Source organism: Periophthalmus magnuspinnatus, chromosome 22 (assembly GCF_009829125.3).
Source record: "Periophthalmus magnuspinnatus isolate fPerMag1 chromosome 22, fPerMag1.2.pri, whole genome shotgun sequence".
Taxonomy (NCBI): Eukaryota; Metazoa; Chordata; class Actinopteri; order Gobiiformes; family Gobiidae; genus Periophthalmus; species Periophthalmus magnuspinnatus.
Genome location: NC_047147.1, coordinates 24,010,796 through 24,026,072, shown reverse-complemented (window position 1 = coordinate 24,026,072; position 15,277 = coordinate 24,010,796). Strand labels below are relative to the sequence as shown.

General features: G+C 45.1%; 1 protein-coding gene across 1 annotated transcript in view; it reads right to left on the bottom strand.

Moving 5' to 3' along the window:
• The window catches only part of sptbn5 (spectrin, beta, non-erythrocytic 5), a 67,413-nt gene that overhangs the window by 8,292 nt on the left and 43,844 nt on the right, over positions 1–15,277 (bottom strand). The window contains exons 44-70 of the mRNA XM_033987793.2: positions 15,054–15,158; positions 14,720–14,908; positions 14,299–14,454; positions 12,878–13,069; positions 12,671–12,766; positions 12,225–12,346; positions 12,025–12,139; positions 11,677–11,790; positions 10,567–10,688; positions 9,848–10,010; positions 9,296–9,484; positions 9,145–9,222; positions 8,486–8,658; positions 8,224–8,314; positions 7,975–8,121; positions 7,286–7,423; positions 6,681–6,848; positions 4,845–4,933; positions 3,925–4,111; positions 3,771–3,839; positions 3,289–3,432; positions 2,838–3,034; positions 2,086–2,290; positions 1,450–1,629; positions 1,203–1,358; positions 625–842; positions 150–339 (exon numbers count right to left, since the gene is read on the bottom strand). Coding sequence (XP_033843684.2) covers positions 150–339; positions 625–842; positions 1,203–1,358; positions 1,450–1,629; positions 2,086–2,290; positions 2,838–3,034; positions 3,289–3,432; positions 3,771–3,839; positions 3,925–4,111; positions 4,845–4,933; positions 6,681–6,848; positions 7,286–7,423; positions 7,975–8,121; positions 8,224–8,314; positions 8,486–8,658; positions 9,145–9,222; positions 9,296–9,484; positions 9,848–10,010; positions 10,567–10,688; positions 11,677–11,790; positions 12,025–12,139; positions 12,225–12,346; positions 12,671–12,766; positions 12,878–13,069; positions 14,299–14,454; positions 14,720–14,908; positions 15,054–15,158 — 3,993 coding nt within the window. The remainder of the gene's footprint in view (positions 1–149; positions 340–624; positions 843–1,202; positions 1,359–1,449; positions 1,630–2,085; positions 2,291–2,837; positions 3,035–3,288; positions 3,433–3,770; positions 3,840–3,924; positions 4,112–4,844; positions 4,934–6,680; positions 6,849–7,285; positions 7,424–7,974; positions 8,122–8,223; positions 8,315–8,485; positions 8,659–9,144; positions 9,223–9,295; positions 9,485–9,847; positions 10,011–10,566; positions 10,689–11,676; positions 11,791–12,024; positions 12,140–12,224; positions 12,347–12,670; positions 12,767–12,877; positions 13,070–14,298; positions 14,455–14,719; positions 14,909–15,053; positions 15,159–15,277) is intronic.

Below are 15,277 nucleotides of genomic sequence, written 5' to 3'. Positions count from 1 at the left end.
CAGGAGTAGTAATAATAGTAGTAATACCAATAGCAGTATTAGTAGCAGTAGTAGTAATAGCAGTTGAAGTTGCAGCAATAGTAACAGTAGCAGTATTCGTAGTAGCAGAAGTTGTTGTAGCAGTAGCAGAGGTAGCAGTAGTAGTTTACCTCAGCACACATGAGGCCTCCCTCTTGTAGTAGCCTGCTCCCCTCCTCTCTTACTGCATCGCTTTTACTCGTCTGGCGGTTGATTTGATCACGCCTCTCTGTGTGTTTCCTGATCAGCTGATCCAGGTCGGATCCTGAGACCACCTGAGCCTCAGCTCTGAGCAGAGACAGCATCTGCTTCTGCCACGACCTGCAACACAACAGTATTTAGTCTGGACCGAGAAGGACCTGCTCCAATGACCATCTACACATCATATCTACGGACTCTAAATGAGGCCTCATGTAGAGTCCAAGTACCACATGAAAGAGTTCACAGACCACAGTTTGAGAAACACTGAGTCAAATGTACAATATCTGAGTGCTCTGCTCCATGACGCTCCACACCTCCTGGGCTCTCTCCAGCTTTACTCCCGTGGTGTAGTCTTTAGCCTCACACTGATAACAGTCTATTGTATAGGGTTAGGATTAGGCGTACATGATCTGGTTGCTCTGGTCCATGAAGCTCCACACCTCCTGGGCTCTCTCCAGTCTTGCTCTTCTGCTCGAGGCTTTGAGCTCCAGGCTGCTCCAGTGTTCCTCCAGCTCCTCCAGTCTCTGCTCCACAGAGCGCTGGGCCACAGGCTGTCGACGAATCAGAGCACGGCCCTCGGTTCTACAGCGGCTAACCTCCTCAGAGATCAGGCCCAAGTCTCTCTGGAACAAACAAACAAATGTACTTTACTAGAGGTGCAAAGCTGTTTGGTGTCACAGATTTATATAAACAAGCTCCACTACGCCTCTAAATTCACCACACACCACAATATCCATGGTTATTAAATGAGTGACCACTGACTCCTGAGTGAACTGTGCAGATCAGACAGCTGCAGATTAGACCTCTGCAAATGAAACCTCTGCAGATTAAACCTCTACAGGTCAGACCTCTGCAGTGATCTATGCAGACTTTGCGGGGATGTACCTCCAAAGCCTGGCGTTATTAAACCTCTGCAGTTTAAACCTCTTAATCAGATTTGGGCATATTAGATCTTTGCAGGTTAGACTTGTGCAGGGCTGTACCTCTAGAGCCTGGTGCTGTCTGAACAGAGTCTGCACAGAGAGCAGGTCCTGTTCCAGATCTTCAGAGTCCAGGACCAGGTCTTTCTCTGCCATCCATCCCTTCAGCTCCTCTGCGTCATGGTTAAACTGGTGAACCTCTCGAGCCAAACGCAACTTCTGAAATCATAAAGTGACGTTTATAGTGGCCACACTCACAGCTTCATCACATCATCAGGATCATGTGACCTGTCCATTAGAGTCATGTGACCTGTTCTCTGGTAGTGAGCGCGCTGCTTAGCTCCTCCCACAGGTGGCTCACAGTCTCGTCCCTGTTTCGAGCCTGAGCATCCCTCTGAAGCCCCCGGGCCAGCCGTTGGACCTCCGAGAGACGACTACGCCCTAGAGAAGACACCTCAGCCACAAGAGACTCCAGCTTCTTCTGAAGAACCTACCGCAGATACAACACACACTCATGGTTATGTCTACTGCACATAAGGACAAGTCTGGATGTTTTTCTGTTTAAAAGGCCCATATTACGCTATTTTCTGATCTGTTATAATGTTATGTCCTTATCAAAAACATACCTGGAGTTGTGTTTTCTCTATTAAACAAAAGGTAAAAGGAGCTTCAAAAATTACCACTACATGACATCACAGAGTGGAATAGAGCATTTTGAGCTTTGGAGATGGAGAAAGACTAAAGGATTACTCAAACTCCAGGTATGTTTTTTTAAGGACCTTTAATATTAGCAAAATATGTAGTAGTATAACACCACCCTCCATAGCTTCTCAAGGTGTAAACATTATTTTCACAGTTGAATTTAATAGTCTGAGTTTAACGGAGGTGATGCTTCTGTCTGCTTTTCCAGAAGTGTCTATGAAATCGCTGAGCTGAATATTCAAACCTCTACTCCCTCAAGGTCCTGCCCACAGTCTTCAGACTCAGCCAGGCTCTTCTTGTTGGTCAGCCATGTTTGTAGTTCTTTGGCCTCTCGGTCGTAAGCAAAAAGACGGAGCTGGTCTGACAGAGAGGTTCGACGAGACGAGGAGAGACGCAGGAGAGACTCAAAAAGGTCCACGATCACAGGGAGAGACTCAGTCACCAGGGGGCTGCAGAAAGGAGACATGGTTTAGTCCTGCTTAAGTCCTGTTTTAGTCTTGCTATAATCCTGCTTTAGTTCTGCTTAGTCATGGATAGGTCCTTCTTTAGTCCTGTTTAGTCCTGCTTTAGTCCTGCTTTGCCCTGGTTAGGTCCTGCTTTAGTACCGTTTTAGTCCTGATTTAGCCCTGGTTAGGTCCTGCTTTAGTCCTGCTTAGTCTTGGTTAGGTCCAGCTTTAGTCCCGTTTAGTCCTGTTTAGTCCTGCTTTAGTCCTGGTTAGGTTTTGCTTTAGCCCTGGTTAGGTCCTGCTTTAGACCTGTTAAGTCTTGCTTTAGTCCTGTTTAGTCCTGCTTAGTCCTGGTTAGATCCTGCTTTAGTCCTGCTTAGCCCTGGTTTTGTCCTGCTTTAGTCCTGCTTAGTCCTGGTTAGATCCTGCTTTAGTCCTGGTTAGCCCTGGTTTTGTCCTGCTTTAGTCCTTCTTAGCCCTGGTTTTGTCCTGCTTTAGTCCTGCTTAGCCCTGGTTTTGTCCTGCTTTAGTCCTGTTTAGAGCAGTTTACCTGTTGGGATGCCTGAGGCTCTCCAGTTCAGCTCCTGTCTGCTGCAGCTTGGACACAGTCTTGCGATGGTTCTCGAGCTCAGAGTCCACAGAGTCAAGCGCTTTGAGTAAGGCCTGTGTGGCCTCCTCATCTCTGCCACAGTCTGAACTCTCCAGGACCAAACGCTGCTCCTCCAGACGCTCCTCCATCTCTGACACCTGACACACAGTACACGTGAGCCGTAGTAGTCATAATAATTACTATATCAACTTGTTCAATACATGATATAGAGGACAATCATTTTTCATAAAATGTTTTTGAGCCAAAAGTAGTTTAAAACTTAAATTGTACACAATCGACAGAGCTCAATATGCTATATGACAGAGCAGTGCCTTCAATTAGCATTACTTTCCTCAGTAATGTTGATGACATCAGCTGCAGTGTGTACACAGTGTGTTCTCGTGACTATTACCTGCCCCATGAAGCTGTGGATGCGCAGAGCCTCCTGTAGGAGCTTGTCTCTCCTCTGAGCTTCAGTCTTCAGCTGCTCATGGAGGCGCTTCAGTTCATCCAGACGCTCTCGGACGTCGTGAGAGGCAAAGTGCCGCGCCCTGACCTGAATGCACATCACAGGGACCACAGTATACAGGTGAGGGGAATGGGGGTTTACTGCACAGGTGAGGGGAAGGGGGGGGGGGCTTAGAGCACAGGTGATGAAAGTCATGTCCGGTCTGAGTCAACTAAAAAGCTCTCAAAACTATTCTGTATCTCTGTGTAAAGGGAAAAACATACTAGGAAACTAGGATGTATTTGTATAAAGAATTAAGTATATATTAAATCAGCCTTTTCACATGTAATTACAAAAAAAAAAAAAAGCTTAGTTGACAATACACATTTTGGTCGAGACTCCATGGAGCGATTCACGGACAAAAGGACTACAGCCCTCGTGCTCACCAGGTTATGTCCTGCCTCCTGAATGGACTTGACTGAGGCAGAGTGGCTGGACAGCTCCTGCAGCAGAGACTGTGGAATATAAAAAAAAATATTTTAGAATTAGAAAAGAGAACTGTTCTCATAAAAACAGCACGGAGGACCGAGTGTGGGACACCTGGTGCTTGGTGAGCAGCTGCTGGGTGGAGCTCTGAGTGTTACCCAGCTCGGGGCTGCTGACACTGGGCAGAACCTCTCTGATCCAGGCCTCCTCCAGCTCCACGTCTCTCTGGAACTGAAACAGACTGTGCCAGGCTTCCAGAGTCTCCCTACGCCTCTGCATGGGCTCACTCAGACCGTTGTACCTAAGAGGACCCAAATCATGCCATTACCAATCTGAACTGGTGATTTAGATTACTGATACTTTGCATCTGATGTCCTCAACATTCACTGGGGGTGTGAAACTAACTGAAAGCACTGCTCCGTCAGAAGATCTGTTACTCAAGTTGGACTTAACCAGAGCTTTATTGCAACAATATTTGACCAATAAGAACTGACTTAGCTGGAACTACAGTAGATGAGCTGATTTGTGCTGTTAAAAAAGTCGCTCTTACATAACATTACAGTCACAAGCTAGCTAGCGTTAGCCAACAGTTTTTGAGTAAATCACTCTCACCTTTTTGTTGAAAATCAAACTCCTGAACAGGACCATGAACACTTGGATTGATCATAGGCTCCTCAAAATGTGCTGTTTAAATATATTTTGAATTTTTTTTTATTTAATTTTTAGACATGTAGAACACCCCCCAGTGTGATGTCACTGCAAAGTATAAATATTACTAAAAATAATGCTCTTCTGATGAACTGTTATCAGTACAGACTAAATTATTGGTATCTGCACTCCAAATGTATATTAAAGGCACTTTAAGCAGTGGCAGTGAAATGCACAGCCTTGACATGACATGAGGAGCCTGTAGAGGGAGCTAACGTTCATGATTCCCAACCCTCAGAAATGAGAATGGGAATAAGCAAGGGAAGCAGTGACAGATCAGAAGGTGTCCAATGACAGTGAGTGAAGACAAAGGACGGGGGTCAAACCTCTTGATGGTCTGAGCCACTCTGCCCTGGATCTCCTCAGCCATGAAGTTCCCCTGAGATTGGAGACTCTTCGCCGTCTCCAACAAAGTCTGGACGAGAAAAACATTTAACTGTTGATGTAGTCTCTGATGTTTATTACTTCACTTTGGTACATTTACTTCATTAAATCATCTGTATTCGGTGACTATCAGACGTTATGTATCAGAAATGGCCTTACTGGGACTACCGGTATATTGTGCTGTTTGGAACCTGGATTTAAACATTGTCAAAGTCGAGGCCTGTCTAAAATCTTCAGGAAGACTGTTCCAGGTTTTACCTACATAAAACAGAAACGCTGATTCCCCATGTTTAGTCCTGACTCTGGGCACCAGCAGGAGGCCGGTCCCTGACATCCTCAGAGTGTCAGATGGCTCATGTGGCTCATGTGGGAGATGTTCTTTGGTGCTGGTCCATGGAGAGACTTGTTCACACAGAGCTGCTTTAAAGTCTATTCTCTCAGCCACAGGAGCCAGAGACCTGAGCCACAGGACTTATCTCTCTAGTATCTCCAAGTCTGGTTTTGACAGTTTACCTTTGATTTTTGCAATGTTTTTAGATGGTAAAAAGCTGCCGATGTTATTGATTTGATGTGACTGTTAAAGTTCAAGTCTGCGTCTATTATTACTCCTAGATTTCTAGACTGATTTAAAGGTTTTAAAGTATTAACTGGCCTAACGGCAGTCTGTACAGGTTGAACAACAGGGGTCCCAGGATTGACCCCTAGGGCACCCCACAAGTCAGGTGTTTTATCTGAGATACATTTTCCAATTTCAACAAAGTACTCCCTGTTTTCTAAATCGGACTTGAACCAGTTTAGTACCAGAGATGCCCTCCCAGGCCTCTAGTCGCTCTAAGAGGATCCCATGATCCACAGTGTCAAAGGAAACACTCAGATCTAACAGGATCAAGACTGAGACTTTGCCTGCATCAGTGTTCAGGCGGATGTCATTTGTCACATTGATAAGAGCAGCCTCAGTGCTGTGGTCTAAAACCTGACAGAAAAACATTTGGAGAAAGTTAAGCTGTTTGTAAACATTTTTTTAAAGACTTTGCCTAAAAATGGCAGATTTGAGATGGGTCGGTAATTGTTCAGTATTATGGCATGAAGACTGCTCTTCTTTAGGAAAGGCTTGATAACCACAGTTCCCACTGGGAATATTCCAGATTCAAGTGACGTTAACTATGCAAGTGAGTGGTGACAGCAAACTATTGAGCACAGACTTTAGAAATTTAGTGGGTAACACACTGAGGCAGCATGTAGATGAACTCAGACTGGTGATGATCAGTGTTGTTTCCTCATCAAAAACAGACCTGAAGTTGCGTTTTGTTTCATTCACACATGTTTAACACACAAACCCTGCAGATTTAGACTGAAAACACTCTGTTCCATCTTGTGACGTCATGTGGTAATAACAGGAAGTGCTCCACTGTATTTTTAAACTCCATACACATTCACTAGAATCATTTGGATGATTTCAGTCCTGGAATTGCCAATCTCTGCTGAACTAAAGGTAAAAGGAGCTGTTAACTTGAAAACTACCACTTCATGACATCACAAAGTAGAACAGAGCATTTTGAGCTTTGGAGATGTAGACTTAATAATAAAGATTTGCTCAAACGTGTGAATGAAACAAAAACAACTCCAGGTATGTTTTTGAGGAGGTAAAGGCATTATAACATGTTTTAATGCTCATAAGAGTCAGATTTGTGTATTGTAGGACATTTAACATATCCCTGCTGTAGAAAATGTCTATTATTAAACAAGATGAAGGACTAAAACAGGATCGAGTGCCTCACCTGTAACCGGTCCCGTAGGCCATCCACCTCCTGCTCCAGCCCCTGCAGAGTCTTCAAGAGCCGAGTGACCGTTGACACGTCAGAGCCACAGTCTTCACTGGACACGCCCCTCTCCACTGACTCCACCCGCTGCTCCATGTCGTCAAGGCTACGCTCAAACTGCAGCGCCTGCAAGCACAACCCGAGATCAGGAAGGAATAAAACGTAATAGTGATGTCGCGATACTACAATTTCAAATTATTTCTATACTGAGGAATAGACTCAGTACTAAATATTAATGCATACTCAATACTAATTCTGATACCAGGATGATAATAAAAAAACATTATTTAGACAAAAGAATGTGATTTTCGACATTAATAGTATGTTCTTTGTTACTATGTCGTCTTAAACTAGTTCTGTTTTAAACGCAAGATCATTCTAAAACTGTTCAGGAAAGGTCAACATTTGTTTTGTTTTGATTTATTGTATACTTGCCCAAATGAGTACAGGTATCTAACTTTGATTTTTGATACTTTTGGCGACTCTTAAGTGTAATACCTGTTTAATATCTCTATTCAACATCCCAGCTGTGACTGACACTGGTTGTGCAGAGGTGTTTATACCTGGTAGGCCTCCTGTAGTCGGCTCTTTTTCTCTTTACAGTTGTGGAGCAAAGATTCCCAGTTTTCTGTCATTTCTTTGAGTTTGGGCCCAACTTTAACCTCAGCAGAACGACTTTCAGCCATCAACGTCTGACCCTCCTGAGACAAACACAACAGTGATGATTAAATCTACACCAGGACTAACCCAAGACTAAACCAGGGCTAAACCAGGTCTAAACAAGGACTAAACCAGGACTAAACCAGGTCTAAACAAGGACTAAACCACGTCTAAACCAGGACTAAACCAGGACTAAACCAGGTCCAAACTAAGACTAAACCAGGACTAAACCAGGTCCAAACCAGGTCCAAACCAAGACTAAACCAGGACTAAACCAGGACTAAACCAGGACTAAACCATGTCTAAACAAGGACTAAACCAGGACTAAACCACGTCTAAACCAGGACTAAACCAGGTCCAAACCAAGACTAAACCAAGACTAAACGAGGACTAAACCATGTCTAAACTAGGACTAAACCAGGACAAACCAGGTCCAAACCAAGACTAAACCAGGACCAAACCAGGACTAAACCAGGTCCAAACCAAGACTAAACCAAGAATAAACCAGGACTAAACCAGGTCTAACCCAGGTCTAATCCACGACTAAACCAAGACTAAACAAGGATTAAACCAGGACTAAACCCTGTCCTACCTTGCTGAGATTGTCCAGTTGGTAGCGGTTGGCCAGGACTTCGCTCTCAAAGCTCTGGTGCTTGAGGAGTTTGGCCTGGAGGTTGGTTGGTTCCCTCCAGTTCTCATCCAGAGCTACAGCATTGCGTTCAGACAACCACACTCCAAACTGAGGCAGGTACAGCACAAAGAGAAGAATTTAAGATAATAATATAAAAGGTAAATATTTGTTATAGTGTTTAATGTAGTAGTAAACAGGAAAAAAACATACCTGATAAGTGTTGGACAGAAACTGCTGCAGCTCAAGAGCTTGTTCCAGATCTCTGCGCCGAGTTCTGCTTCTCTTCTGAAGTTCACTGCGTCTGTTCATATGCACAAATACACCTGTGTTTAGTCCTGCTTTGGCTCTGGTTAAGTCCCGGTTTAGTCCTGGTTTTGCCTCTGGTTTAGTCCCTGGTTTAGTCCCTGGTTCAGTCCCGGTTCAGTTGCGCTTTAGTCCTGCTGTAGTCCTGGTTTAGTCCTGGTTTCTTTACCTCTGTCTGAGTGCATTGCTCTTCTCTCTGATGGTCTGTGAGCTCTGGTGTTTGTTCTGGATCATGTCTTGGGCCTGAGCCTCCACCTGCTGCAACCGCTGGACCTGGGTCTCCAGCTCTTCCTCAAACTGAGCGTGTTTCCTCAGCAGAACTTCCACCTCTGAGACAGAGCCCTGAAACAGAACATCCACCTCAGACACATAACCTCCACCTCAGAGCCTCCACCTCAGACACAGAACCTTCATCTCAGACACATAACCTCCACATTAGAACATTTATATCAGAACCTCCACATCAGAACCTGCACCTCAGACACATAACCTCCACCTCAGGTACAGAACTTTCACCTCAGGGACAGATCCTCCACCTGAGACACAAAACTTCCACCTGAGATACAGAACTTCCACATGAAAACCTAAAATATGGTAACAAACGTTAGCAGTGGCAACAAATGGACTAACAAATGTTTTTATTTATTTATTTATTTTTTTTTTTTTTGTGGAGCATAGGGCCCTTTTATCAAAACTATCTACCAAACCTGAGAACATAGAGCTGACCACCTCACACACTGACCTCTGAACGAGAAACATTCACACACTCAGTGGAGGACACTAAGCCAGTTCCCCGGTTTATTTAGGTAATATGCAAAAGGTCTTTACCCCGAGGTCGTGACTGGACAGAAAAGCCTCCTTGTTGCTCAGCCAAAGCTCACACTGCTCCACAGAAGACAGGAACATCTGAGTAGAGCACAGACATGATCAGTCTCACACATTTAAACTCATTAATCACAATATTTAACTCTAAACTCACCTGTAAAGTCCGAGCCTGCTCTAACACCAGACCACGTTTAGTCCAGGCCTGCTCCAGGTCAGATTTGGCGTGGTCTAGCTGGTCCAGGGCTCTCTGGATCTCAGACTTAAACTCATGTCCAGACCTGATCATGCCTAATCCAAAGTCCTTCACAGAGTCTATGCGCTCAGAGCGAGCGTCTATCTCCTCCTGCAGAAAGAGATGGGTTTATGGAAGCAGGACCAGGGACCCAAAAGAAATAAAGACAGGTGCAACAGACGAGCTACAGACAGGCGCTACAGCAGTGTGTCCCATAGATTTGGTTCATATTATGGTGGCTCAAAAACTTTCTATATTCATAATTTTCTATCACCACTTTTTCCACTTTGTGGAGTTTAAATGCCTTTTTGAACAATGCAGTTACTTTTTATGTTATGCATAAAGCAAGTGACATTTTGTTATGCCAAAGTCTAGTCCATCCTTTTTAGACTATGGGGACCATCACAGTCTCTTGTAGTAATGGAAATACTATACAGACAGAAGCTACAGACAGGTTATATAGAAGCTGAGTACCCTCCAGTCCGTGTGTTCAGTGAGAAACTGCTCCGCCTCCTCTGGGCTCTCAGGGGCCCCTCTCTGCTCCATGTCTCGGCTGCACTTCTTGCACCAGTCCAACAGGAGGCGCTGGTTGGCTTTAAAGAGCTGCAGCTGGTGGGCCTCCTGCAGACGTTCCTTCCTGTTTGTGAAAGATCAAAAATCACTGTCAGTCAAGGACATAAGACACCTCTCCTCCTCTGAGCCCAAGACTCAGCAACTCCAGTCCTCTGAGCCCAGGACACAACAGGTCCACTCCTCTGAGCCCAGGACACAACAGCTCCAGTCCTCTGAGCCCAGGACACAACAGCTCCAGTCCTCTGAGCCCAGGACACAACAGCTCCAGTCCTCTGAGCCCAGGACACAACAGCTCCAGTCCTCTGAGCCCAGGACACAACAGCTCCAGTCCTCTGAGCCCAGGACACAACAGCTCCAGTCCTCTGAGCCCAGGACACAACAGCTCCAGTCCTCTGAGCCCAGGACACAACAGGTCCAGTCCTCTGAGCCCAGGACACAACAGGTCCAGTCCTCTGAGCCCAGGACACAACAGCTCCACTCCTCTGAGCCCAGGACACAACAGCTCCACTCCTCTGAGCCCAGGACACACCCCTCTGTCTGATTTAAACAGGTTCATTCCCTGAGTTTGGGGTGTCTCTTTTTCTGCCTGGCCTCTGACCTGTCGGTCTCCTGTCTCTCACCTGTTTGTCACATGATGTCTCAGGTCCTTCACCATCTTCTGCGTCTCTCTGAGTTTGTCCTTCAGCTTGTCTTTGAGGACAGAGCTGATCTTCAACTGAGAGTTCACCTCCTGCTCCAGAGTCTAATCACAAAATCAGGGTCTCTGTTATTTACACAGTTTGCTATTCTTTTCTTTATATTTTAACATAATATATTTTACACTTTATTACTACAGATTAGGTCATCTTTGTAAATTAGGACTGGCTAATTGATAGCCAGTCCTAATTGATAATGTGATATCACATTATCAATTAGAGCTCTCAACTTGTAGAAGCCACAAAACATTCCACACTAATTCCATCCATCCATTTTCTTCCGCTTATCCGGGGCCGGGTCGCGGGGGCAGCAGTCTAAGCAGGGACTCCTAGACTTCCCTCACCCCGGACACGTCCTCCAGCTCCTCAGGTGGGACCCCAAGGCGTTCCCAGGCCAGCTGAGAGACATAGTCCCTCCAGCGTGTCCTGGGTCTTCCCCGGGGCATCCTCCCGGTGGGACATGCCCAGAACACCTCCCTAGGGAGGCGTCCACACTAATAAAATTCTACAATTTGGTAATGTTTATGTTTCCACAGTGACTTTAAGCACAGACAGATCAGTGACTCAGTGTCTAACCTGAGCTCTCCCCTTGTTCTGTGTCAGACCTGAGCTCTATCCGTGTCTGTCCCGAGCTCTGTTTGTGTCTGTCCCGAGCTCTGTTTGTGTCAGACCTGAGCTCTCTCTGTATCTGACCTGATCTCTCTTTGTCTGACCTGAGCTATCTCTCTGTCTGTGTCAGACCTGAGCTCTGTGTCTGACCTGAGCTCTGTGTCTGACCTGAGCTCTCTCTGTGTCTGACCTGAGCTCTCTCTGTGTCTGACCTGAGCTCTCTCTGTGTCTGACCTGAGCTCTCTCTGTGTCTGTGTCTGACCTGAGCTCTCTCTGTGTCTGACCTGAGCTCTCTCTGTGTCTGACCTGAGCTCTCTCTGTGTCTGTGTCTGACCTGAGCTCTCTGTGTCTGACCTGAGCTCTCTCTGTGTCTGACCTGAGCTCTCTCTGTGTCTGTGTCTGACCTGAGCTCTCTCAGTCTCTGACCTGAGCTCTCTCCGTGATGACTCGGGTCTCTCTCTCCGTCTCTTCGTGTCGTCGGATCAGATTCTCCACAGTCTCCACATCAGAGCCACAGTCCTGACCCTGGACCAGCAGCATCTGGACAAAAGACCAACAAGACCAGGTTAAACAAGCCTGCAGTAATGATGCACCCATACAATACTGGCATCAAATATTGGTGCTGATATTGAAGCATTTTGATGGACTGGATATTGAATCTTGACTCTTCCCCCATAAAAGCACAACAGGTAAAATCATCCAAATAAGGAAGACTTGACCAAACTCAGATGGAGAACGAGCATTAAAGTGTATCTTAATAGTGTGTAGAGTGACCTTCTCACTGGCTCTGTCCCGGAGCTCCTCTAACTCTCTAATGAGCTCATGCACCACCAGCGCCCCCTGCAGTTTCTCCTTGTACTCGCTGAGGTCCACATGGAACTTGCTCCACCTGTATATGAGGTGTGAAAAATCAAAGATCATATAAATATATAATTATATTTTATTATTACATAAAGCATCCTCTGATGAAGCACCTGTTGTTGAGCTGCTGCCTCCTCTTCCTCACTGTCTGGAGCTCCTCTGTCCTCTGCCTCTTCTCCAAACGAGCCGCACTGTCATTTATGGCTCTGATGTGAGCGTCATCCACCGTCTCCTCCTGTCACACACGGCAGTTTAGAATTTTTAAAAAGTAAGTAGGAAGTAGCACTAGTAGTTCTAAAAGTAGTGTCATTGAACAAAATAAAAGTGTTGTCATTTATTTTTATTAGTCTAATCATTATTATTGCAGAATTTAGACAGGCTTTGTTAACACAGAAAAACTAGGCAAGATCTTTCAGTAAAATCTTAAATTATCATGTTAACTATGTATTTAATCTAAACTGTCATATGCACTAAACAATAACAAACTAAACCAGAACCTTTAAAGTGTGAGTTCAATATCTTAAAGAATAACTCCAAAGGAGTCTTGAGAGGGACTCACCCCTCGTCCTTTGGTTCTGAACTCGCTCAGTTTCTTCAGCAGTTGGACTCCATGTTCATAATCCTTCCCCAAGTCCCCGACACTGATGAGCACCTCCTACAGACCAGACAACATTAGAACAGAGATCAGAGAATAGAGTCACATGGGCCTTTTCATAATCTTGTGTAATGCTTTTGTGTTTTAATCCTATGATGTTGTGAGCAGGACCTTGTCTCTGATCCAGGCCTCAGTCTCTTCCACCTTCTGCAGAAACTCCAGCAGATCCCTGTGGTCCTGGAGGGCGCTGCCTCTGAGAGCCACAGCCGTCTGCAGATCTTCCCAGCGTCGCCGTAGAGACGCCATGGTCCTGGTCACGTCTGTGGAGCAGAGAGGAGACAGAGCCAGAAGCTGCTCCCCTGACTGACACACAAACAGGCAAGACATTAGAAGTTTCTTGAGAAAGATAAAACTGTAAGATAAAACTACAAAAATCTGTAGGAAAAAAACTACAAAAATCAACCTCTATATCTCTCTCTCTCTCTCTAAATCATGCACACACTAAGGCTATGGAGCTCCACAGTTCAGCCCACGTCAATATCAACTGCAGCTCTGAAAGTAAAATTCCCATTAATTTTTCCCATATACATTTAGAAAAATTCAAAATATTCATAGTTTAAAGGCATCACAGAGGCTAACCAGCTACGTGCTAACTAATGTCCATAACACAGATTTTTTTAAATAAAAAAAAAAAACATTTAAAACACAAGGTTCTGTGAAATTCTTTAATAACTCAGTGGTTTATAAGTTTCACAAATAGATTTTAAATAAAAGTACAGGTCTTGTGTCATTAGTTCCACAGAGCTGAGCTTTCAAACTTTTAGGAAAGTCTATGAAAAAATGAATGAGCAGGTCACTGTTGAGGTCCATAGTGTTGTTCAGTGATGATGTCACTTCCAGGTCCAACTAGCAACTTCACAGCTGATTTTTACCTTTTTTTGCCTGCCTTGGACCCGGAAGAGACAGTTAACAACTCTGTTTGCAAGTCAGTTCATCCCATCATCATTACTTGTCATTATACTTGGATATGGATATTTCATTGAAAAGACATCCTTCCTTTTGCAGCTGATGTCATCAACATTCCCTGAGGGTGCGATGCTAACTGAGGCACTGCTCTGTCTGAAGCTGTTATTCACAGTGGACTTTAATCTGAGCTTTGTTTTAACAGAATCTGACCAGAAGCAACTGACGTAACTCAAGTACAACAGATGAGCTGATTTGTGCTGTTAAACAAGTTCATCTTAAATAACATTATAGGCCCAAGCTAGCTAGCATTAGCCAACAGTTTTTCAGTTAGTCACTATCACCTTTTTGTTGAAAATCAACAGGCTCCCAAAAATGTGTTCCTTGAATCCATTTTGCTTTTTTTTTTTTTTTACTTTTTGTCAGTTTCCCAATGTGTGCATTGTGTCACCATGGTAACAGCTGAACATTCCACCATAGACATACATATAGAACCCCCCCAGCGTAATGTCACTGCAAAGTATCAATATCCTTCCATTTTCTCTTTATTGTAAATCTATCTAAATGTTCTTGTTAACTTGGTGATTGTAAATACAATAAAGAGAAAACAAAGAGCCTCTCCCTCTCACCTGAAGCACAGCGCTGATGTCCTGGCTGTGTGCTTGGATCTCAGACTCAAACGCCTGATGTTTCTGTAGTAGGTTCAATTTGCTCTGTAAACTGCTCAGGTCCACCTCACTGCCCTCAGACAGTTTGTGTGAGCGCTCGCTGATCCACTCCTCTGCCTGAAAAACACACAGGCTACAGACAAACACTGAACAACTAACACAATTTACACTCAAAAAGTAGAACTGATAGATGGAAGGGAATCTGACATGTAGGGATAAATGAGGATGGGAGGGCATCTGACACAGGGGTGTATGAGGATGGGAGGGCATCTGACACAGGGGGGTATGAGGATGGGAGGACATCTGACACATAAGGATAAAAAAGAATGGGAGGGCGTCTGACATACAGGGGTACATAAGTACGGAAGGGCATCTGTATTACCAGCGTTGCGTCCCTGTTGAAGAGCGCGATGAGGTAGTTTAGCTCCAGTCCCTCTCTGTGCTGCACAGACAGCTCTCTGATCTTCTCTCTGCGCTTCATCACAGACTTGTATTTGCTCCGGATTCTACTGCTCCGCTCTGAGCTCACACGCTTCCTCAGACGGTCCGACTGCTCCTTCAGAGAGTACAGCTGTGGAGCAGAGAGGACAGAAAGAACAGAGAGGACAGAGAAGACAGAGAGGACAGAGGAGAGACAGAAGAGAGGCCAGATGAGAGAGGACAGGTTAGACCGGTCTCACACTCGTATATCCTCAGTGGGACATGTCCATATTCACCTTGTCGTCCTGAGAGAGGAGAAGCTTCTCAAAAGCTTCATGATGTTTGATCAGGGCCTCGATCTCATCCACAGAGTCTCCCACAGCAGCCTTCTGCAGCAGCACCTGGACACACACACAGTGAGGTCAGAAGTGTCCAGAAACACACAGACACAGAGGTCAGAAGTGTTCTGAAATGCACACACACACGGAGGTCAGAACATTCATGTGAACATCCCGGTTCA